This window comes from Schistocerca serialis, unplaced genomic scaffold, assembly GCF_023864345.2.
Source record: "Schistocerca serialis cubense isolate TAMUIC-IGC-003099 unplaced genomic scaffold, iqSchSeri2.2 HiC_scaffold_1406, whole genome shotgun sequence".
Classification (NCBI taxonomy): domain Eukaryota; kingdom Metazoa; phylum Arthropoda; class Insecta; order Orthoptera; family Acrididae; genus Schistocerca; species Schistocerca serialis.
In genome coordinates, this window is record NW_026047632.1 from 2,059,313 (window position 1) to 2,083,993 (window position 24,681).

General features: G+C 39.9%; 1 protein-coding gene across 1 annotated transcript in view; it reads left to right on the forward strand.

The window, feature by feature from the left end:
- LOC126442775 (uncharacterized) overlaps nt 1-24,681 on the forward strand; it is a 128,095-nt gene that overhangs the window by 95,245 nt on the left and 8,169 nt on the right. Inside the window, exon 5 of the mRNA XM_050090805.1 lies at nt 1,211-1,237. Coding sequence (XP_049946762.1) covers nt 1,211-1,237 — 27 coding nt within the window. The remainder of the gene's footprint in view (nt 1-1,210; nt 1,238-24,681) is intronic.

Genomic DNA, 24,681 nt, shown 5'->3' on the forward strand with positions numbered 1-24,681 from the left:
TAGTTCCATCATCTCTGATATTTCAGTAGTTGCCCTGTCTTGGATTTTTTAATTTCCTGCCTTGCCATCTTCGATTCCACTATCTTGGAATGCTATGTCATATACAAATAAGGGCAGCAAACACTGTGACAGGTTTTGTCCCAGAGTGCTCGTTGCATCTCTGCTCAAGAATCTATCTTATTCTGAATGCAAGACTTTACTTTATTCGCAGTTAGTGTAAAGTGTACCTTATTTATCTTTACATCATTAAATAGTTAATATCTTTAGTAATTAGCCTTGGCATAATTTCATTTTTTAAATTGTATCTAGGGAAAATTTTCCTAACGTTCTTCAAAATATTATTTGTTAAATAAGTCACAACCTTTTGCCTTCCTAAGCCACTGACAGATGACAACTATGCCTCACAAACACAGATAAAATTATTTGTGACTTATGGCTAAATATCATTATAAATGAAACATAAACTTATTTCTGTGTGTGTTGCTGCAGTCAGAACAGATGAAAATAGAACAGAATTTACAATTTTAGCCTATTATATAAATGAAACTTAATTTAAGAGAGGGGTAAAAGGAAATTAAGTTTGATCGTTTAAAGCTAAGGTATCATCTTGTCTCACATATTTTTCTAAATCTCACAGACTTTTTAAATGATATCTTCCAATATTTAGGGCTACTTTGGATGAGTCTGAAAATCTTATATGAATGAAATTCAAGATATGCCTTGTGACAGCTGGACTCAAAAGAAATAACACTAAGGCAGATTTCACTGTAATCTCCTATCAACTTCAAAGGCATTGAAAGTGAATAACTAGTTCCGACTGGCAAAACAGGCAAAGGAACACGCCAGAGTGCTATAGAAAGCTGTTTTGATTGTTCACATAGGCACTGTGCTGAGTGTGTTTTATTGATATAATTTTGTTTTCATTTTATTTGTGGCCATGCAGATTCCTAGGACTGATAAAAATTACGCAATAAGAACATCGTTAATTGAAATTTGTCTAAAAATTAAGTTTTTAAACCATCAGTAGAAAGTTTTCTTTTTTGCTTCATGATTTAGATATGTGTCTATTGTGTACAAGCGACTGCCATTGCTGAAGAAACTTAGAACTATACTATTCTGTTGCACTTATCTCATTTACTTTTGTACATTTATATTTATTAAAAACAGACTCTGTTGACTTTATATATTTACACTACTTTTCTTTCTGCAGCTCTGGGATTCAAGCCACCTTTAGGAGGTATGTATCGTCCACATAATCAAACTTTTTGTTATTGTTGCGGATATGTTCTCAGTTGTGCAACAGTGTCTTTACAGCATTATTTATTATGTGAGATGTTATATCAAAATTCAGTTTCAATTAGCATGCCATGTAATCAACTGGCATCAATTGGTTCAAATGGCTCTGAGCACTATGGGACTTAACATCTGAGGTCATGAGTCCCCTAGGACTTAGAACTACTTAAACCTAACTAACCTAAGGATATCACACACATCCATGCTCGAGGCAGGATTCGAATCTGCGGCCGTAGCAGTCGCGCGGTTCCGGACTGAAGCGCCTAGAACCGCTCAGCCTCCGCGGCCGGCTCAACTGACTTCAAAAGTTTTTATGTATGTCTACTGAATCATTACTTCAGAATGTCTTGGCCCATCGTTTTGTTCTTCTACCTGAGGTCCCATTCCAGAACAGTACTCACCCAGTACGCTGGACATGATGATTGTACAAGAATTATGCTGTAATAAATAATACAAAAGAACTGTTAACATCATGACAATTGCTATTCTTATAAAATTCTCGTTACAAAATGGACAGAATTACCACAGACTCTGAAAAGAAGTAAGAGGCTGGCAATTATTAAATTAAATCTTTAATGCTTGGTCTAGTGTTTTATTAGAAAATAGTCACAGATGCTACTGTTGGGGTGAATGTTAGTTTGACACTCTTTGAAAGGAGATGAAAAGAGACATTTCTCCCTTCTGTGGAAGAGTTGTTGGATTCCTTGATAGAGTAATCCCCCACCCCACTGTGTTCCAGCATTGCCAGCTATTGAACCCAGCAAGGTGGCGCAGTGGTTAGCACACTGGACTCGCATTCGGGAGGACGACGGTTCAATCCCGCACCCGGCCCTCCTCATTTAGGTTTGCCGTGATTTCCCTAAATCACTCCAGGTAAATCCCTGGATGGTTTCTTTGAAAGGGTACAACCGACATCCTTCCCTAATCCGATGAGACCGATGACCTCGCTGTCTGGTCTCTTCCACCAAACAATCCAACTCAGCTATTGATATTACTTTCTACATAAGACGCAGTTGGGAATTCGCAGGCAACATTTTACGTAAGGCTTCTCTGTGACAGTTGCTAGTCTCTATTGAAACTCCAAGTTTCCAGTGCACAGTCACAATATGTTTTACATTATTTCCACTCTGTGTGGGCCGCCCACTTAGAGGTGCCATGTCCCGAATTATGCAGCCCCTCCCACTGGAGTTTCAAGTCCTCCCTCAGCCATGGGTATGTGTGTTGTTATTAACATAGTTTAAGTAGTGTGTAAGTCTAGGGACCTCACCAGTTTGGTCCCATAGGAATTCACACACATACAGACAGACACACACACACACACACACACACACACACACACACACACACACATATATATATATATATATATATATGTATATATATATATATATATATATATATATATATATATATATATATATATATATATATAGCGAGAGAGAGAGAGAAAGAGACACTATGATGTATGAAATCATGATTTGTAAAGCAGTCAACTAAAAGAGGAAAGGTACAATGAAAGATTTTAAATGGAGCAGCAGGAATTGCAGCTGACTGAAGGTTGGGTTGGTAAGGGATGAGACACCACTCTGAAACTCCTTCAACCTAACAGCTTAGAGTGTAATCTGGACAGTTCAACGAATTTCAGAAATAGCTGGAACTTTCTACGGAGAAAACGCCACCCACAAAGAGCAACGTCCAGTACGGTGACAAGTGACAAGCCACTCACCTTCCCATTCACGCCTGACCTTCTGGCTCAACAGTGAGTTCACAGGTTCCAAGGGAATGATGCTTTCTCCAACTGCCACTCCCTACAGGCCTTCTTCACCTCAATATCTACCTGCTGGTTTCCAGCCCAGGTACCTGGCAGTACACCACCATCTATCCACAATGTGGCCGCAAGATAAATGCGTACATTTTACGAAACCTTTTCACCTACATGCTTGAGCACTAAGGGTATTGGATCAGTTTAGAAAAATGTTTCCTTTGTATCATCTCATACGATACAGGGTCTTCCAAATATCGTATAGCTCAGCATGACAGATTGTGAAAGCGTGTGGTAGGCAGACTCTGAGGACACAATCAGAGAATACCATCGAGCACCCAAGGTATCCTCTCTGTCTAGATACATTTCAATAAACAATCTTAAAATTCATGTGTTCATGTAAGACGTTAGTAAATATACCCAAAAAATTACAATCTTTAAAATCAGTCAAATTTAAAAAAAGTAATGGCTTCTAAACATAATATGGTGGTGAATTACTCCACCTGTGTTGTAAGGCTTAGTATTCGCCACAACCACTTTTAAAATACAGCTCTTTGTTCGGTTCCCAAATGGTCCCACTGCTCACAGACGATTATCGAAAAGCCACTCTGTGAGTGGGAGAGAATCAGTATGGTATGCTGGCAATTAGATTTTGCAAGACATTTTGTAAGCTTGTTGCACAGTGAGTAGCTTCTTTGATTTATTTTTATTTACAACGTGATCCATTAGAATATTTGTAATATTCCATGTATGTATTGTGTGTGTGTGTGTGTGTGTGTGTGTGTGTAGTGTGATCTTTGTTTTGTATGATGATGACAGGGGAAAGGAGAGGGTGAAAGCCAGTGCTGGCATATGGCCTGCTCCTGATGATTGACACAAAGGGGGCCACCAGGCTGAACATCCCCATCCAGCAGACAAACTATCATCAACAGTGTTGCATGCCCCCACTTGGTGAAATACTGCAGACAGCTTTAGTATTCAAACGAGAACACTGGCGTAGAGCCTGGTGACCAGGAGCTTTACGCCACCACCTCTCCTCCCCTCGCCACCCAAATACTGGCAGTAAAAACTTTTTCCGCCTCCAGAATCTGAACTGCCTTACCACCAGGTCAAGCGCCACTGCACAGGATTGCATTAGCGACCTCAGCCGTGGAGATTTGTTACGGCGAGCAGCTGCCGTCACATTAGAAGTGGTGGCTGGCGAGCTTCGGTGAAGAGGCTCTAAATGCACCTGTTGCTAGTCTAATGCCCACCCAGTGGACCTCCAAATATGACGGTCTAGAAGGTCTGATCATCGGAGATCCATCATGAAGCTGGGACCAGACAAACGCTCTTTAAAACTGGGGCAGGTCTGCTCGATCTTCTTCCCAAACTCTGTGTGCTGCACGCTTTAAAATTTCAAGGGCTTTGATGGATCGAGAGCAAAAGTTCCTCAGATGTGGCAGGCACTTGAACGCCTGATGAAAATGGATGCCCATATACCTCACCGACGCCTTCAAATTTAAAAAGATGTCCCTCAGTTTCAGTTCTGGAAGACGGAAAGGATGACGGGAACTGTTAACAAGCAACACATGCAGCTTATTTTTAGACAATTACTTGAATCCAGGTCTGTGTGCCCATCTCTCTAGTCTCTTAGCAATCATCTGCAGTTGGTGCGTACTTGCTGCAATTGTGAAAGATGTATTGAAAACTGAAAAACTCTCCGCAACTAAAGCGCCCGAACAGTCCATTGAGGTATTGTTAGTTATAGCCATCAGAAACCACGTCACAATTGAAACATCTCCTTGAGGGATATAGTTTTCTTCCATAAAAGTATTCGGTAAAACTTTACTAACTAGATACCTAAACTAATGTGGGGAGAAGAAACATGTAAGAACATGAAGACGTTCCTGTACATCTTTTCTGTATAAACATGGGACAACCTGTAGCACTGTCTGGTAGCAGAAGACAACGAAACACAGCTTCAGTACAGGTTTTATGATGAACTTTGATTGCAAATGTCAATGGAAATTCAAATATATACAGTAGTCAACGCTCTCTTTCCTGTCATTTGAATATCAGACACACTTTCTATTGGCAGAAGTAAGCAAGAATGCCAGTTAAAAAGGCCAACAATCTTCTAAATCGCCATTTTCTTTTTCGTTGATCAATGTCCCTACAGGTTTTCCAGTGGCCGCAACGGTTCCCCCTCCTGTGCCAACTTTTCGCCCCAGAGCAGCAGTTGCGCCCTCCGTCCTCAATTGTTCTTTCCGTATATTCCAGTCACTGTCTTGCCCTACGATTTTCATACTCTGTAATTCCTTCAAGCATCATAAATGTTATTCCTTGATTCTTAACACATGAGCCATCATCACGTCTCTTCTTTTTGTAAATGTTTTCCATATAATCTTCTCCGCTCCCCATTCCGTATCTTATCAGTCCTCCTAATTTTCAACATCCTTCCATAGCACCACGTCCAAAACGCTTTGACTGTCTTCTTTCTGAGATTTCCTTGTCCGACATTCGGTTCCACACAAAGCTGCAGTCCATACACACATTTTCAGAAATATCTTTCTCAAAACAAGGAAATTTTTTTTTACAACAGACGTTCTCACAAACCACGTTTCTTCCTCACCTCACTATTTTCGCCTTTCTTCGATTTACTCTCAGTCCATTTTCTGTGCTCTGTAGACTGTTCATTCCATTATGTTCTGCAAATATTCCTTGCTTTCACTGATATGAACAATGTCATCTGCGAATCTTATCCCTGGTGATCTTTCACTCTGTGGTTCAACCCCACTCCTGGACCGACCTGTCACTGCTTCTGCGATGTACACGTTGAACAAAATGTTCAAATGTTTGTGAATTCCCAAGGGACCAAACTGCTGAGGTCTGGGGTCCCTAGACTTACACACTACTTAGACTAACTTACGGTAAGAACAACACACACACCCATGCCCGAGGGAGGACTCGAACCTCCGGCGGGAGGAGCCGCGCAATCCGTGACACAGCGCCTCAAACCACGCGGCCACTCCGCGCGGCCACATTGAACAGTAAGAACGAAAGAGTTGATCTCTGTCTTATGCCTTTCTTAATACGAGCACTTCGTCATTTGTCTTCAGTACTAATTGTTACTTCTTGATACTTATACATATGTATATTTCACGTCTTTCCGTAATGCTCACTGTTATTTTCTCAGAATATCGATAGTCCTTCACCATTCGCCATTCCATAACGTTTTTCCCAGGTCTGCAAATCACATAAAAGAGCCTCAATTTTTCTTAAGTGTTGCTTCTTCAGAACTGCCTTCACCTTTTCTAAAGGAAAACCTTCGGTCACGTCCACAACTATTTTTGCATCCTATGCTATTTGTTTCTGAAACTTGCATTCTTGAGCTACTGTACTGATTGTGCAATAAGTCTCACATTTATTTCCCTTTACTACCTTTGGAATTGTACCGATGATATTTTCGAAAGTCTCCACCACAACATGAAAAGTTTGTTGCGTTTAATCCCAGCGCATTTAGCAATTGCAAAACTTGAGTATCTATGTCTTTTACCTTATTCAAGCGCAAGTCCTCCATACCTGTGTCAGACTCTGACAGTAATAATGAACCCCTTATTGACGTCTGTTTCTTCTTCCAGCTCGTCACTGACAGCTCTTTTCCCTCCTAAAGCCATTAAACACCGTCTTTCCACATATCCTCTCTCTCCTCTGCGTTTAACATCGTAACTCTTTCTACACTATTAATGTTGACACTTCTGCATTTAATTTCAACGGAAGTTGTTTTGATTTTTCTGTATGTTGAATTTATCTTTCCGACGATCATTTCTTATTCGATTTATTCGCAATTTTCGTGCAGCTTTCTTGACATGCTATCACTGTGCTTAATCCCTAAGTACATATTGCTTTATTCCTGTCTTTCCCAGAGTATTTTCCTACTTCTTTCATTCGAATATCAGTTTAAATACTTCTTCAAATGGTTCAAATGGCTCTGAGCACTATGGGACTTAACTTCTGAGCTCATCACTCCCCTATAACTTAGAACTACTTAAACCTAACTAACTTAAGGACATCACACACATCCATGCCCGAGACAGGATTCGGACCTGCGACCGTAGCGGTCACGCGGTTCCAGACTGTAGCGCCTAGAACCGCTCGGCCACTATGGCCGGCAATATTTCTTCCATTGCAGAAGATTTTTTCTCAGTTATTCTACTCGTACCTACACCGATCAGCCAGAACATAATGGCCTACTATCGATATAAATCCATTTAGGCGATAGCGGCGTTAGCTGGCGAGATATGCCTGCTGATCAGACACACGTACGGTGCATGTGGTATCAGTGAGTGCTGTCTGTGTGTAGAATTGTGAAGGCGCGCGTTGTGTCTGACTTTGACCGAGGGCAGACTGCGATGGCGTGGAGGTTAGGTACGAGCATTTCAAAAACTGCAAGGAGAGCTGTGGTGAATGTCTTCAACGCCAAGGACAAACCACGTCCAGACGTCGTAGGGTTGGGCGGCCACCTCCCATTACAGATGTCGGATGTAGTAGGCTGGGCGGACTGGCAAAACAGGACAGGCTGCCAACTGTGGCGGAACTAACACGAGACTTTAATGCTGGGCAGGGCACAAGTGTGTCTGAACTCACAGTGCACCGGACACTCCCAACGATGGGCCTCCGCAGCCGGCGACCCATGCTTGTGCTAATATGAACAGCACGACACTGACGACTTCGCCTGGAATGTTCAGCACTGGGCAGTGCAACAGTGGCAGAGCCTTGCATGGCTGTGTGAATCCCGATACCTTCTTCATCCCAATAGCAGGGCGCGAATCTGTCGCCTTCCAGCGGAACAGCCCCTTGACACCTGTACGGCCGTATGGAGACAAGTTGGCGGCGGCTCCATTGTGCTCTGGAAACCACTGACACGGGCATTCGTGGGTTCAATGGAGCTCGTGCAAGGCACCGTGACGGCCAATGTGTATCGTACACTGGATGGCACAACACACACACCCCTTTAGAACGAACATGTTTCCCGACGGCAGTGGCATTTTTCAACAAGGAATTCCCCATCTCACAAGGCCAGGACTGTGACGGAGTGGTTCGAGGAACACACTTCCAGCTTCTTTGATGACCCCTTCCCCTTTAACTGAACTACCTACTGTAATATTCATTACAGCACATCTACCCATTCTCAGATTCTCCTCGTTATTGCCACATTTAATTTTCTTGATAGTTCTCTTTATATTCAGCCTATTATTTATCTTTATTTCATTGTGGTCTTAGTCTATATCTGCCCCTGATTAAATTTTACAATCCATTATCTCATTTCGGAATCTCAGCCTATCAATAACGTCATCAAGCTGATATCTAGCATCCACTCCAGGCCACGTCTTAGTATACTTCCTGCTTTTGTGATTTTTGAGCGGTGTATTCGCTACCACTATCCGATGTTTATCACAAAACTCTAGTATTGTCTCTCCTCTCCCCTTCATACCACCGAGCCCAAATTTTGCGATAACACCGTCTTATGTTCCTTCCCCTACCGCAGCATACTGAGTTGCCTATCTGGTGCCGTCATACATTTTCTCTACCTTTTCATCTTTTGCTTGTGAAATCCACATGCGTAAATGAAATACTGTTGACGGCACTGGTTTGATATTCTTTCATCATCGTCTTTAACTTGAAACGTCCCCTTTGAACAATTATACATGACTGTGCTTAAACTGACACACAATATTTTGTTAGCGTAACGCAATCTGACTTTCAAAATTTCCTACAAAAGAATGGCCCTGACTAACAGTAAACTATACCTTTCACAAATCACTTACCTCACAAAAATCTTCGCTACTCAAGCTACTGCAATACAGCGAGCGCCACTACTGCCAGCTAAATAAAAGATTCAAACTACTGAAGGCACTAACTACTGATAGGGATAGTTAGCAAATGAAAGATATTAATAGAGAACAAACAATGTATTTACCTTGATATCATCATATATAAATATAGCAGTTCATGACAAATTTCAAAACTTCGCCATCTCTCTCCCCACATCCACCACTGCTGGCGGCTCACCTCCAACTGCACAACGCTACGCGCTGTTCACATCCAGCTGCCGCTGCCCAACACTACAATGGCGAGTATTACAACAATGCAAAGCAGCCACAGACTGCACACAGCACAGCCAGTGATTTTCATACAGAGGTGGCGTTACCAATAAAAAAACCTGAACAGCCTACCTACATAGCCCCCATGCTCCCCACAAAAAATTTTACAAATTGGATTGGGCAGTGGCCAATACAGATTTGAAAAAAAATTTTCATAATTACAATAACAAAGGAATCAAATGCACCCACTTATTGATACAATGTTGGTCAAAAGCTAAAATTTTCTCACAGTCCATAAAGACAGTCCTAATCGTACATAACAGTAGAATAGCAGTGTTTTTCTCAAAGTCTGAGCAGTAAAAGAAAATGCACACGGAAGTAGTGGATTTCCATGCAGTCTTGAAGAAGTAGCGTTGTCCTTCCAACGGAAAGACAGTGCCGACTCTTGACATGCTGACAGATAATGGGCCACAACAGAGCAAACCCACAGCAGAGTCAGTTGTAGTTTGGAAGAATATTGGTAGGTAGGTGATCATAGAGCAGACCCACTGTAGTCCTGGTAGAGATTACGGTATTGGTGGGTCATCAAAGGTGCAGACCCACTGCAGTCCTTGTAGAAATAATGGTATTGATGGATCATCAAAGATGTAGACCCACTGTAGTCCTTGAAGAGATGGCCAGCAGCCATCTGTTGTGACTGTGCAGGTGCACAATCACCACTGAAGAGTCTTGCGGATAATGTAGCAAGTCCATAAACCACCACTTGTGCACTCACAAAGTTTTAGGAATTGTCCTTAGAACCAGCAATGCTGTTATCCAGTCCCTTGCTGAATCATTAACACACGTGCAAACACTATCAGTCCCTACTTCTCACATATTGTCCATATACTATGACCAACGGAAATGTGTGCAGTGAAATGAATGCTTACAAGTTACTTAGTTTGATAAACTGGTGTCAATTACAATTTTATAACATGAGAATACAATAACAAAGGTACAGAATACATCATTAAAAACATAACAATACAGATAACATTTGTAGTACAGGCTTTACAAAAGAATCGAACTAACATATACATCAGTGGAATTATGACATGAGTACATACATAAAAGATCACAATAACTTTTGAAACATCAACTTCACACATGAGCATTAAACAGAACAGAATTAATAATGTCTAACATCTTTACAAAGTAAATAACATATTATTAATGCCAATTATATTCGAGGATAACAGTATTCCTCATCATAGTGAATGTAGCTTAATATTAAAAGAAGAAAAAATTCTATGAAACTACACAGAGACAGGAAGAAAACAAATGCACAAGGGTACACAAACACATAGTGGGATAACACCAATAGGAAAGGACAGGGTTCGTCTTCAGTGTAACATTTGGTACTGCAGTCCAACCCAAAACTTCATATATCTTTCCTCTTATTTCATCCTTTGTTTCCACAAAAAAAATTCTATCTAAGCATGCTTTCTGTATTTATATGTTCACACATTTCTTACCTCAACATTTATTTCCAAGAAAATCCTACCTAAACCTGTTTTCTGTACTTTTTTTTGTATAACTTCTCAATGCATTTCTTCCAATTCATCGCAACTCATTCTCTTAGAGGCTACCCCCTCTTAAGTTAACTTAAATCTACTGAGCTCAGATGCTAAACTAAGGGACGAGGCAATGCAGCAGCACATAAAACAATTAATATAAACAGCAATAAAAAATGGAAAATCGCAAAGCAAGCTACAGTAAATCTAAATTACCAAGCAATTCAACATTACAACTAATATGAGGCAATGCGCAGCAAACAAAAAAAAATAAATCTGGCTTAGCAGAGTAACACAAATTGAAATTCAGTGGCACTATGCCTGGCAACCAACAACAGAAAATGAAATAACTTATACCTAAACATGACAAAGCTCAAGCAAAAAAAATAGTACACTAAAAATGGCCATGTCTAATACCTATGTCACATCTTAATACTAGAGTGATGCATCACAATTTATTCTACAAAAGAAATTACCAAGTACTTGAAAAGAAAATTATGAATGCAGTTCCTGTGAAGGTAAATGTCGTTTTGTGCTCCCTCATTTTTTTGAAAAAAATTATGATTTACTCAATCTGTAGACAGAAAATATTTATATTAGTACATCTACAAAATTTTATTTTAACCAATGCTGCAGTGCAGCTAGAAACTAGATATCAAATGAAATAAGCAACTATGTACAAAGTAAAGCATAAGAACATCATTTAGTAGTCATTAGGCATTTCATAAGTTAGTAGACAAATCTCTCAACTAGAGAGACAATAGTCATAATCAGGTGTATAGACATAAAAATATTTCTCGTCATTTCATTAGGCATTTCAGTAAATCATAAATTAAGAGCTCCACAGTGTAATCATATGTTATCAAGTTCGACGGTGTCGTTTTTCCGATGCTTTCTACAAAGGAACGTCAATAGGGAGGATAATGGCCTCCCTTTTTTTTCCACCTGTGCCTCTGGAAGGCACACGCTAATGGCTTTTTTTTTAAGGCGACTGTCGCCCAGCTGGGTGCCCACGACGCATTAGGTGCAGGTGGTCACTTAACTTTCTTACCGAAATATTTACGACACCAGTTTCCACTACAGTGACAGTCTCATATAAAAATATTTCACAGGTCAAGAATTTGGGTTACAAATCTGTAGAAACAAAATCCTATAAATATAACAGCGTCCAAAAAATTTTCGCCAGCATTGTGATACATTCACACATATACACACATTTCATAACTCTTAAAGTACGATTCTTGGTTTCCAACAACCTTTTTCACAAACCAGAGTCCCTAACCACTACTCATTATTCCTTACCTTATTCGTCAACACTTATTCAATATTTCATCATTACAGATATGTAGCATAATCAAATAACTCATATAGCATCAGCTTACTGATCATAAACATACCGCAACAGTATAATACACATAGTCATCGTAACAATAACATCATAACATCTCAGTCAACTCTCAAAATCGTCGTAGCTTCCTCCAATAATTTCAAAACCTAAAAAAAATTCTCTGCTCATGACAAAAGTGTGATCTGCCTCAAACGCACTTTAAAAATCATGATCCCATACCAAATACATCATTCAAAGCTCTCATAGTATCACAATGGTTCCAAAAAAATATGAACAGTTTACAAAGTACAGACAAAATACAGTTTCATAAGTGTGAAGTTATCCAACTGTGTAATTGCGTAAACATCTGTCACTGATGTAGTAAAAAGAATGTTTGTTTCTCTGTCAAATAATCAGATAGCTGTGTAATTTATGTGTTAGAGAAATATGGTACTGATGTGAAAAGTTGTATAAGCAAATACCATATTAGCTAGGGCTCCTTGTGCTTGCCAAACACATGGTACACAAAGTAAGCGTGCACCCCCCTGAGGATTAATGTAATTATACCCTCAGGTGTTACAGATTACAACAATGGAATGAAATGTATTACGGAAAACCTTTGTACCATTGTCCTTCAAATATCTTTAAAAATAAATGATTTAAGTACAAAATTAATCACTCAAACACACGTCCTGTAGCGCTAAATGTGCGTCTTGCTGTAAGATAATCTCTGTGAAAGTGTCGTAGTTATTGTCCTCTGAAAGCTAAGTTCTGCAGAAGTCAATGTACTTACCTCATGATAAACAAAAGTGAAATGCTTTGCGTATAGATATCTTAGTTATTACGCTTATTGCCGTGATGAAGAAATTACTGTGCTGTAACGTATTGTTGTGCTACGGAAAAGGCAGTCTCATTGTAGCTATACCACAAAAGTTACTACTAAAACATGTTTTACTTTCCAGAATAAAACAGAAAAACTGTGCAGATATAAAACAGAAACACCGCAAAAGCAACATTGTATATTGTCACTCATTAGTAGCGTCGTGATAAAATCGTGTAGCTGTCACATAAACTAACCACTGTGTCATCTGGTATCTCACAGAAAGTACTTTAAACCCAGAATGTATTTCCAAGTAAACCAAAATGTTGCATTAAAATCTCATTAGCAGTACCAGTATGTGTCCTAAGTATGTAAGCCTGATAGTCGTTACATAATCGTGCAACTAACAAGCAAGAATGTACAAATACAACACTGTGTCGTCTGTTCACTATAACAATGCATTCGTAATTTCTTGTTTAAAAATGTTCCCTAGGTTCTAGACTGGATATTTAACTTCAAACATTGTTGTATGTTAACAGTTTCTTAAGTCTGACACAGCATACTAGTAATGTAAAGTGAAAAGTTATATGGCAAAGACAAAGTTAAAAAGCAGATTATCTTTCAATAAACGGTTTTACATGTGAAATGTGGTGTAAACCTTTACTCTTCCTAGTACGCAGAGTTTAAACTTCAACGCAATTATCATGTGGTATACGTCGGATTCAGTAAGGTCCATTGTAAACTAGAAAGAATTTGTGACTCAAGTGTTTCTTCTTATGTGACAATGAATGAGCTTTAATGAGAACTTTCTGACGAATATAAAATTTCTTTGCATTTGCTTTACCGTGTAGTTTTCTCCTTTTGTCTGCCGCAGATTTTATATTTTTAAGAGCCAAATCAATTATGTCTTTGGGTCGAAGTTTATGTGTATTCAGGAAAGGTACAAGCTCTCTGATTCTGTTCAGTGGTTCTTCATTCTTTAGTACAAGAGTAGGTGGTAAAGCAGTAGAATCATGAGGCATTTCATTCAGCACGTTTTGAAATAAGTGTAAATATCTGTCCCAATGCTGATGCTTTCTGTGACAATAAAGTCTGCAAAGCTTATTGATTTCTTTCATAATCCGTTCAGACGGGTTACAATGTGGTGAGTACAATGAAATAAAAACAGGTTTGATTTAATGATTCCGAAGCATACGTGACCAACCAGCAGATCTGAATTGAGGTCCGTTATCTGAAATGACTTTGCTAACGTGTCCAACTTCACGTAAGAAATTTTTAACAAAGGCGTTGGATACAGATCGTCCAGTGGCTTTACGTAACGGAGTGAAAGAAACAAATTTTGAAGTAAGTTCAACAGCGACTAAAACGTACGAAAATCCATTAGATGTTCTGACAAGCGGTCCCAAGAGATCAACAGCAGCAAATTCTTTTAATTTAGAAGGAATGATAGGAAACGGCGGAGCACGATGGGAGACAGTAGATGGTATCGCCTTTTGACAAAGTTTACAAATAGACAAGACTCTTCGAATTCTCTTTTCCATATTGTTAAAATAACAAGTCGTTCGAAGAATATGATAACATTTTCGTGGGCCAAAATGTGCGTAGCTGAAATGAATGTACCAAATGAGCTTATTAACAAAATCGTCTGGAATGCAAAGTACCCATAGCTTGTCATCAACAGTGCAGCGTTTGAAGAGTATGTTGTTTCTAACCAGGTAATAATGCCGAATCTGTGTGTGTGTCTTTTCATGCCATTTGCTCTTGATGTCTTTCCAAATCGGATCTTTATCTTGTTCATGAGCAATGTCCTTTAAAGATGTGGTGATGAAGTTTTCAAAGGCGACTTTCTGAATGTAAAGAATACTGAAATTTTTCTCGAAGTTGCCTTCTGTGTTACTTTTCTCAAGCCCAGCCGGTGCGCGTGACAGTGCGTCCGCAACAATGTTCTCCTTGCCGGGAATGTAGACTATTGTGAAGCGGAATTCTTGCAGAAACAATGCCCAACGTTTTAACCTGTCATGATTCAATTTTGAAGACATAAGAAATTGTAATGCACGATGATCACTGTATACTTTTACGTGCTTACCAGAAAGAAAGAAACGGAATTTGTGAAATGCCCAAACGATAGCTAAAGCTTCTAATTCAGTAACGGAATAATTTTTTTCAGATTTGGTTAGCACTCTGCTAGCAAAAGCAATGGTTTTCTGAACAGTAGTGTCATTTTCTGTGGCTTCTTGAAATAAATGGGCGCCAAGACCGACTTTAGAAGAATCCGTGCTAAGGCAGAAATCTTGTGACAGATCTGGATGAGCTAGTATTGGCGCGTTAAGTAGCGATTCTTTCAAAGAATTGAATTCCAACTGTGCTTGTTCGTCCCAGTTCCAAATAGTATTTTTTCCAGTGAGAGAACAAAGTTTTGGTGTAACAAGAATTTGCATATTCAGAAAACGACGGTAAAAATTTACGAGACCTAGAAAACTGCGGACTTGTCTTTTTGTAGATGGAACTGGAATGGCTCTGATTGCTTCAAACTTTTCAAGATCCGGCTGAATGCCTTCAGAAGAAATAATATGTCCCAAAAACTTCACTTTTGTCCTACCGAATTCAGACTTTTCCAAGTTAACTGTAATTCCAGATTCTGCAAAAATATGTAACACGCTGTTGAGGATGCGATTGTGTTGTTCCCATGAGGCTTCTGCTATCAGAATATCGTCTACATATAAGGTGATGTGACGTTTTAAGAATTCAGGTAATATGGAATTTAGCCCGCGAATGAATGCTGCTGAAGAAACGTTCAAACCAAAGGGAAGTTTCCGAAACTGACAACAAACGCCGAAACAAAGGAAAGCTGTGTATTTTCTACATTCTGGGTGAAGTTCGATCTGATAAAAGCTGGATCTGAGATCAATGGAAGACAACACTTTTACACCATTAAAATTTTGAAGAAGTTCTTCCAACGTTTGCGGCCTGTCTGTTTCAGGAATAATGATCGTATTGATTTGTCTCAAATCTAAGACAAGCCTGATCGATCCATTTTTCTTCTCAACAACATGTAATGGATTGTTGTATGAGCTTACTGCAGGCTCAATAATGCCCTCGTCAAGCATAGATTGTATTTCTGTTCTAACACGGTCCCTATAATGTGCTGGAATTACATATGGTCTAACACAAAATTTAGTATGCTCACGAACACGAAATTGGTATTGAAATCCCTTGATTGTTCCTGTTTTGTGAGTAAAAACTGTGGAATGTGCTTGTAAAATCTCAAAAAGGTCCTGCCTATCAGTGTCATTACAATTCTCAATTGTTTGAATTTTATTCTGAATTAACTTATTAGTGTCAAATGCGCCGTCGATATCATCCCTGTCAGTACTTGCAGAATGATTGTTGGCGTCAAGTTCTGTCGAAAATTCCGAACTGTTGTCTAACAGGAGGTAAAGCCGATTAATTTCTTCGTCATGGTTTGAGAGCCAATCTTCAAATTTCAAAGCTATTAACTTACCTTCCTTCTCTCAACTTATTTCAGCATCGTGAAAGTTTAAGATTGCTTTGTATTCATTCAAAAAGTCTACTCCCAATATAATTTCCGTCGACAATTATGGAACAATAAGAAAGCTCATAGAGAAGCTGTGGCTTTGACAAAAGAATTCTAAGTTGGTTTGTTGGCATACATCTACACTTTTTCCAAAGATTGCACATTGTAATTTAATCTTACGTAACGGAAGTGTGGGGCAATCGTTCGATTTGTTGCATTTGCTAAAGGCTGTTTCACTGATTACTGAAATGGGACTGCCAGAGTCAAGTACTGCCATAAATTTTACGTCATTTACTGTAATGTGAATCACAGGATATGCAATGTTGTTATGTTTTACGTCGTGTTCTTGGAGTAAGATGTCCCTAATGTCTTCCATTTTTACGTAATTACTAGCTACGGCAGCTGCGTCGTTAGTGTCATAAGAACATTTTGTGGCTGCCAGCGGTGTGAGTCATTGCCTATTGTCTCTTTGTTGGCGCGCGTCGTTATTGGGATTTGGAGACCTAACTTCTACAAATTCACCGTGACGAGAAGGCCCTGCTCTGTTTGAATCCGGCCAGTTCTGATGCAATTCACATCTGTCGTTACGATCACATCGTCTGTCGTCATGTCGGTAGTTCCTGTAGTTTCTTTCTTGTCGGTTAAGTGGTGGAGAATTTCTCCCTGAATCGTAACTGCGCGCTAGACCGTTGCGTCTAAAGTTATTCTGTCTCCCTTGATAATAATTATTTTGGTTCCCAAATTGTCTGTTTCTCTGATTGTCTCTGTGATAGTCACGACCGTGGAAAGGTGATCTTTCCCTGTAATTATTACTACTCTGCCAACGATTATCATACGGGTGGTGTCTGTTTTGGTCACGATTTGTGTGGTGAGAATAGCCTTGTCGCGTCCAGTTATCGTTTCTGTCGTCACGGAATTGTGACAGATGTGACCTGTAATTGTTGTGTTCCTGTTTTCGCATTCCGCGATTGTCACTGTCAATGTCCAGTTCTTGTAACAGTCCCTCAAAGGCTTCAATGTCGTCTTTGCAACGTCCTGCTAAAATAATATGCCGTAAATGTTCAGGCAATTTGAGTAAACAAATGCGGATGAGTTCTGAGGGGCTGTATGGGTTTGAAAGATACTGATTCTTATGCAACATGTCTTCAAAATATTTGACAAGACTGGAAAATTCAGATTGTTCAAAGTGTTTCATCATCATGATGCTATGTTTTACTCGGTCTTGTGTAGCTTGAGACCAATATGCTGAGAGGAAGGCATGGTAAAATTCTCTTTCACTGTGACAATCGTGAATGACCGATCGCATTCTTACAGCTGGTTCATTCTCTAAATAGCCACACATAAATTCTAACCTGTGCTCCAATGACCAGTTGGGAGGAAAACAATGAGAGAATTGATGGAGCCACGCTTGTAGATGAATGTCGTTGCCGGAATTCTTAAATGTTTTGAATTTACGTGTAGTAATGAACAGCGTATAGTCAAAGTCATCATGTCGGCGAGTGGCATGTCGGTCATTGTTACGTCGTGTCGGCTGTTCAATCTCAAAATTCGGTGCACATTGCCAATTTCTTTCATAATTTCCGAAATGCTCTGTGTTATTATTTTGTGGTTGTTCCGTATTTCTATGTCCCTCTTCCCGTATTGGAGCGCGAGTGTCCTCTGAAATACGTAATTCTTGAACTACTTGTGCCAACTGATCTTGCACTTCCCTGATTTCTCTTTTGTACTGTGTATTGATTTGATTTTGATTTTGTTTGAATTTTCTAATTTGTTCATACTCTTCTGTGTCAGTGAAGGCTACGGGTCTTGTGTCATTCAGATCATCATCTACCTTTGTAGATAAGTTAGTGACCTGATCCGAAAGTTCGGCTACTTTCTCCGATAGTGTACTTATTTCCTCCATGTGTCTTTCTGAACCAATTTTCAGGGTATCTACTGTGTCCTTTAAGTTTTCCTGAGTTCTTGCAAGTTGCGTAACCGAATCGGTAGATGCAACTGAGTCAATTTTAGCTTGCAAGGTCTCATGATTTTCATGAACAATAGTTTGCAGTTCTTTTATGGCTGCTTCGTGATTCTGTAATACATTTTCATGACACGAAAAAATAGGTTGGAAATGCTCACAAATTTCTGTTTTTACGTCATTACAGACCTTTTGACATTTCGATTCGATGTTATGTAACTCAGTGGTTAAATCTTCACGTGTTTGTTCAAGTGTAGTGTCTAACTTTTGAAGATTTTGTTCCATTGTGTATAACTTTTTGAGATTTTGTTCCACTGTGTCTAACTTTTTGAGATTTTGTTCCACTGTGTCTAACTTTTTGAGATTTTGTTCCACTGTGTCTAACTGTTGCTGTGTTTGTCTCTGGTGTTGTTCCATTGTGTCTAACTTTTCAAGCTTTTGTCCCATTTGTTGCATTAATTGTAATAACAATGCACTGGTGTCTGAAACATGTTCCTCAGTGCTTTTCGGCAGTGAAGTTGCACCGGCAACATTCACATTTTGACAAGCAGAAAATGTTTCTTGACTCATTTGAGAAAACGGTGAGAACCCAAAACCTGAGTCTACAGTATTTGCAATATTGTGTTCTGTCATTTCGGATTCCTGAGGCGAGCTGTTGCCTACCGATCGATCGATAATGCTTCCCTCTTCACTAATTGTTTCGCTTTCCACGCCATTGTTTGCCGCCCGCTCCATTTCCCTATGCACAATTACCAAATTACTATTTTGAACATCAGTTAATTAATTACTCGGTGGCGCTAACACACTGCTTTCATTTTCACTGTCATTTCTCAGTTTACTTTGGAGCCTAGTATTACGTTTTTCGCACGCCATTATTGTCACAGTATTTCACACGACAACACAGAAAAACACAATTTGAAGATCAAAAATAAGAGAACACATTAACATAGCACTGAAAATAATATCTAGTTAATTCCAGCTGCGAAATACTTGGTGCAAATCTACATGCATGCCACAACTGTTTTACTGTTCAACAATGAAAGTCTGCAACTACAAAGGAGATTTTCTCTACAATTACGTGCTAGCAATAAACAAAATCTACACTAATTACACAAACTACAACAAAAAATCAGAAGATTCCAGTGAGGTATCCTCGGCTAAGGGTCGCCATATGTAACGTCCCATTTGAACAATTATACATGACTGTGCTTAAACTGACACACAATATTTTGTTAGCGCAACGCAATCTGACTTTCAAAATTCCCTACAAAAGAATGGCCCTGACTAACAGTAAACTATACCTTTCACAAATCACTTACCTCACAAAAATCTTCGCTACTCAAGCTACTGCAATACAGCGAGCGCCACTACTGCCAGCTAAATAAAAGATTCAAACTACTGAAGGCACTAACTACTGATAGGGATAGTTAGCAAATGAAAGATATTAATAGAGAACAAACAATGTATTTACCTTGATATCATCATATATAAATATAGCAGATCATGACAAATTTCAAAACTCCGCCATCTCTCTCCCCACATCCACCACTGCTGGCGGCTCACCTCCAACTGCACAACGCTACGCGCTGTTCACATCCAGCTGCCGCTGCCCAACACTACAATGGCGAGTATTACAACAATGCAAAGCAGCCACAGACTGCACACAGCACAGCCAGTGATTTTCATACAGAGGTGGCGTTACCAATAAAAAAACCTAAACAGCCTACTTACAAAATCAGGCAGTAACTTTATAGCCTGTTCTACCTTCGCAGATGCCAGCTTTTCCTTGGTATACCTGTATCTCTGTCCTACAGCATAAAGTATATTACATGTCCAACTATTCTTTCTGCCTTATTCTTTCAATGTGCTTTTTCATTTTATCGTCGCATTTTCCATTCTTTCATTGGTGCAAAATGTATTTAATTCTGTCCCCATTTGAGAACTGTTTATTTGTTCTCTCAGAGTACATCTGCATCTACGTGATTACTGTGCTATTCACAATTAAGTGCCTGGCAGAGGGTTCAATGAGTACATCCTTTCACTATCTGAAAAATTTCGTTTCAGCTGACTGTATCCTCCTTTGGCGTTTCTTAGTTACTTTCCAAGTCTCACGTCCACGTGTGAGGATAGATGTTGCCATTACTCGGTAGAATTTAGTTTTATATTGTTCTTGCTATCATTGGGTAATGTTACCTGTATAGTGCCACGTATCATTTGAAACTTACTTAGCTTATTGGATATAACGTTACGATAATTGCATCATATCCTAACAGCATAAAGAGAGATTCCCTTTTCAAATGATTTTCCATTTAGCACTATTTTAGTACACTTTGGGTATTTTCCATAAAAAGTCATAACTTACGTTGTATTTTGTGATATGTTGAAGCTGTGGAGTCCGAGAGATGTAGGCTAAATTGTAAATAATCGTCCATTTTTTGTAAATTACTTGCTTCAAATTGCTCTAAGTACTATGGGACTTAACAAATGCCTCTGAGCACTATGGGACTTAATATCTGAGGTCATCAGTCTCCTAGACTTAGAACTACTAAAACCTAACTAACCTAAGGACATCACACACATCCATGTCTGAAACAGGATTCGAATCCGCGACCGTAGCAGAAGCGCGGTTCCGGACTGAAGGGCCTAGAACTGCTCGGCCACAGCGGCCGGCAAATTATTTGGCCATCAGGAATGAGTGCAGTATGTAAATGTGTATTTCTAGAAATTAATTTTATTCCTGGACTAATTTAACATTCGACTGTCTAACAGTATTGTCAGTATGACATATATATTAAATAAAGTGGGAGAGAGATGGCACCCTTGTCGTACATCTCTGTTAATTTCTATCTGTGCTGTTCTCTCTCTGCAGGCATAAATTAAAATTCTGTTTCCAGAATGAGATTTTCACTCTGCAGCGGAGTGTGCGCTGATATGAAACTTCCTGGCAGATTACAACTGTGTGCCCGACCGAGACTCGAACTACCAAGTTCGAGTCTCGGTCGGGCACACAGTTTTAATCTGCCAGGAAGTTTTAAAATTCTGTTATTCAGTTAATAAACTGTTTGGCACGTGTAATATTGTCCCCTTGGTATGTTTACTGTGTCCATAAGTGGTCCACTGTCCTGGAATCCTAGTGCTGAACTCCTATTACTTCTATTATATGGGGCAGATGCTATTGACGATATTGTTACATACACAAATGACATCCTAGTAGTAGTCCTTGCAGACTCCAGGGCGAGACTTGAGGAAAAAGTGAATGATGTGCTTGTCCAGATGCAGCATTGGTGCAAAAGCAAGAAACTAACTATAGCCGTTCATAAAACCACATACATACTTCCTTAGTGAAGACTTTCTCTTGACAGAAATCCTTCCCTGGTGCTTGACGTAATACCTGTCATAGATATTTAGCCACTCTTCTAGACGAGAAAAGAAACTTCCCACAACACGTAAGATCTGTTCCTCAGAAAGCAGTCAAAATCATGCATAAGGTTGCCCATGCTGGTACTCCTGACCAAAAATTACCGTTGCACGTAGTGTGGCCATATTACGAAGCTACTGTGAGCTTTGCTGCCAGCGTCTGGGCGCATCGCCTTGGACTAGGCAGCTACAAAACAATACTGTGGCGAATTCAGCGGAGCGTACTTCTGAGGCTCGCCGCTGTCTTTTGCACTACACCTGTAGAGGGTTTAGTTGTGATCTTCGGACTACATGACGTGTATGTCGTGGTACGTTACAGGGCACCTCTGTGTTGGTCGGGAAGTGAGCAATATGATCGTGTGTACGAGATCACAAGGACATATCTTCCTGATAAAAGACATTTAGGACCCTGGAATTGAATGGCAGTCTGACTGGGACCCTAGGAGCACTACAAGACGTGTTTACAGTGTATTCCCAAGCACCTGGAACAGGCTCAAACTGCACGACGTTGCACCTACCCATTAACAGGTCACTGTCCATATCCCACACATCATTGTCGAATAGGATGTGGTAACGCACCAGTCTGTGAGTGAGGTGAGGAAGGTTCGTCTAAGCATGTCGTTCTGAGAAGCCCCTTTTTCAGGTAGAGAGAGAGACAGCAAACAATTAGACTGCGATCTGCAAACAATCGTAGGTGACCAACACTTGTAGACTAAAGTCAATATGATAGCACATCAGATATCTAAAAGGAAACTGCCTAATTTTCGGTCTATAAGATCAAGTGGACGCTCTGAGTATCAAAATAGTGTCAACAGGTCAGAGAAGCGTTTCCTTAATTATAGGTAATGATAGGCACATATACATTTAATTAACAGAGACATATATATATATATATATATATATATATATATATATATATATATATATATATATATGAACAAATAAGAAAAAATAAAAATAAAATAAAAACGAAACGAAAGAATTCTACGGTCAACCACATCGGTATGCGCAGATTCGAGGATTGCCGAGCCAAATAAGTGCCAGTGTGGGTGATGTAGAATAGTGTAGCAACAATATGTTTGGAAGTACGTGTAGTAGTCAGTCGGTAAACCTCGAGTTGTTCTGTCTGCCAGTAATATATCTAGTAATGTAAGATGAAAGTTGTTCACTTGGAACTTCAGTTAATTCCCTTTATTTTATGTTATTTTTTAAATTGATTCTTGTTTTTCAACTGTTCGGTTTTATTTCTGCATTAATGCTACCAGTCGTTGCTGTTAACATACATAACATAAAACATGGTACGTCACCATGATTAATGAATATGTACGACCTGTTTAGAGTTTCCAGATAACAGGTCTGAAATTCGTAGTAAAATATTAAACCAAATAGAACTGAATTTTTCCAGTCTTCTATTAGTCCATCTCCTCCTTGTTCCTCTTTCTCCATCTCCCCTACCCCCGCCCTCTCTCTCCCTCTCTTTCTCTCTATCTCCTTCATCCTCAACCCTCTGTCTGCTCCTGCTACTCCTGTCCCAGTTTATGTGCTCTTCCCCTCTCTGTTCATTTGCTAGTCCTTCCTGCCCATCCGCTCCTACACTCTGTGTCCATGTCCACCTCCCTCCATTTATCTCCTCCTTCACTTCTCTTTGTCCATCTCCTCCTGCCCTGTTTCTCTGTCAACCACTTCCATCCCTCGCTCTGTCCATCTTCTCCTCCCTTCTCCATGTCCATCTCCTCCAACTCTTCTCTCACTGTTCATCTCCTCCTCCTTCTGCTCTCTCTCCATTTTCTCCTCTTTCCTTATCGTGTCCATCTCCTCATCCCCCCTCTCGCTGTTCTGTTCATTTGCTCCTCCATCCACTCTTTCTCCTCCTCTTTCCTTTCTCTATTTCCTCCTCTCGCCTCCCTCAATCCATCTTCTCTTCCTCCATTCCCCTGACCATTGTCTCCTCCCCCTCTCTCTGCCTGTCTCTTCCTCTCCTCTGTCAAGGTAAATCTCTTCCTCTTTCCTTTCTCCATCTTCTCATCCCCCCGCTCTTTGTCCATTCCCTCCTCTTATCATTCTACGTTGTTTCCCTTTTTTTCTCCATCTCCTCACACACTCTCTGTCTGCCAGTCTTCTCCTGGCCCACTATCACACCCACCCCAGCAGGATGCTGCTGGCTCACACTGCCACAGTATTTATTATGCAGAGAGTAACTAACAAGTGTATCACATTTGACAGCAATAGTTGCAGGGTTTTAGGATAAACTTTCCACCTATGGCTTTGCTTGCGTACATGCAAGTCAAATATGTTTCACGTATATTTAAAATTTTGCACGTGTATATGCAGACATATTTCACTTGTATCTCTAGTGAAATTCGCCCTGCACTTTCATTTTCCCACGGCTCAATGTCTGTGACGTCGTGTCTTCTGAACCGACGGGAAAAAAGTCGCAGCAGCACAAAATAATTAATGTAGAGATATGAAATCTCGGGAATAAATTTCTTTAGATGAAATATTTAAATGATTAACTTTGCAGTATCACAGTTTGATATAGGTGCGAGGAAAGCAATCGTAAATGTGAAATGCTGAAACGCTGGCATGCAAATTAATTGGTGTAAGCCCCTAGGATGTCGAATGTAAGCATGCAGACGTGCATGTATTGTATTGCACAGGTTCTGGATGTCAGTTTGTGGGATGGAATTCCATGTGTGTTGCACTTGCTCCGTCAATGCAGGGAAGGTTAATGCTGTTTGTGGATGACGCTGGAGTGCTTGTCCAGTGATGTCCCATATATGTTCGATTGGAGACTGATCTGGCGATCAAGAAGGCCAAGGAAACTTGCTGACACTCTATAGAACATTTACTTGGGCGAGCGTTATCCTGTTGGAAAACACCCCCTGGAGAGCTGTTTATGAATGGCCACACAACAGTTCGAATCACGAG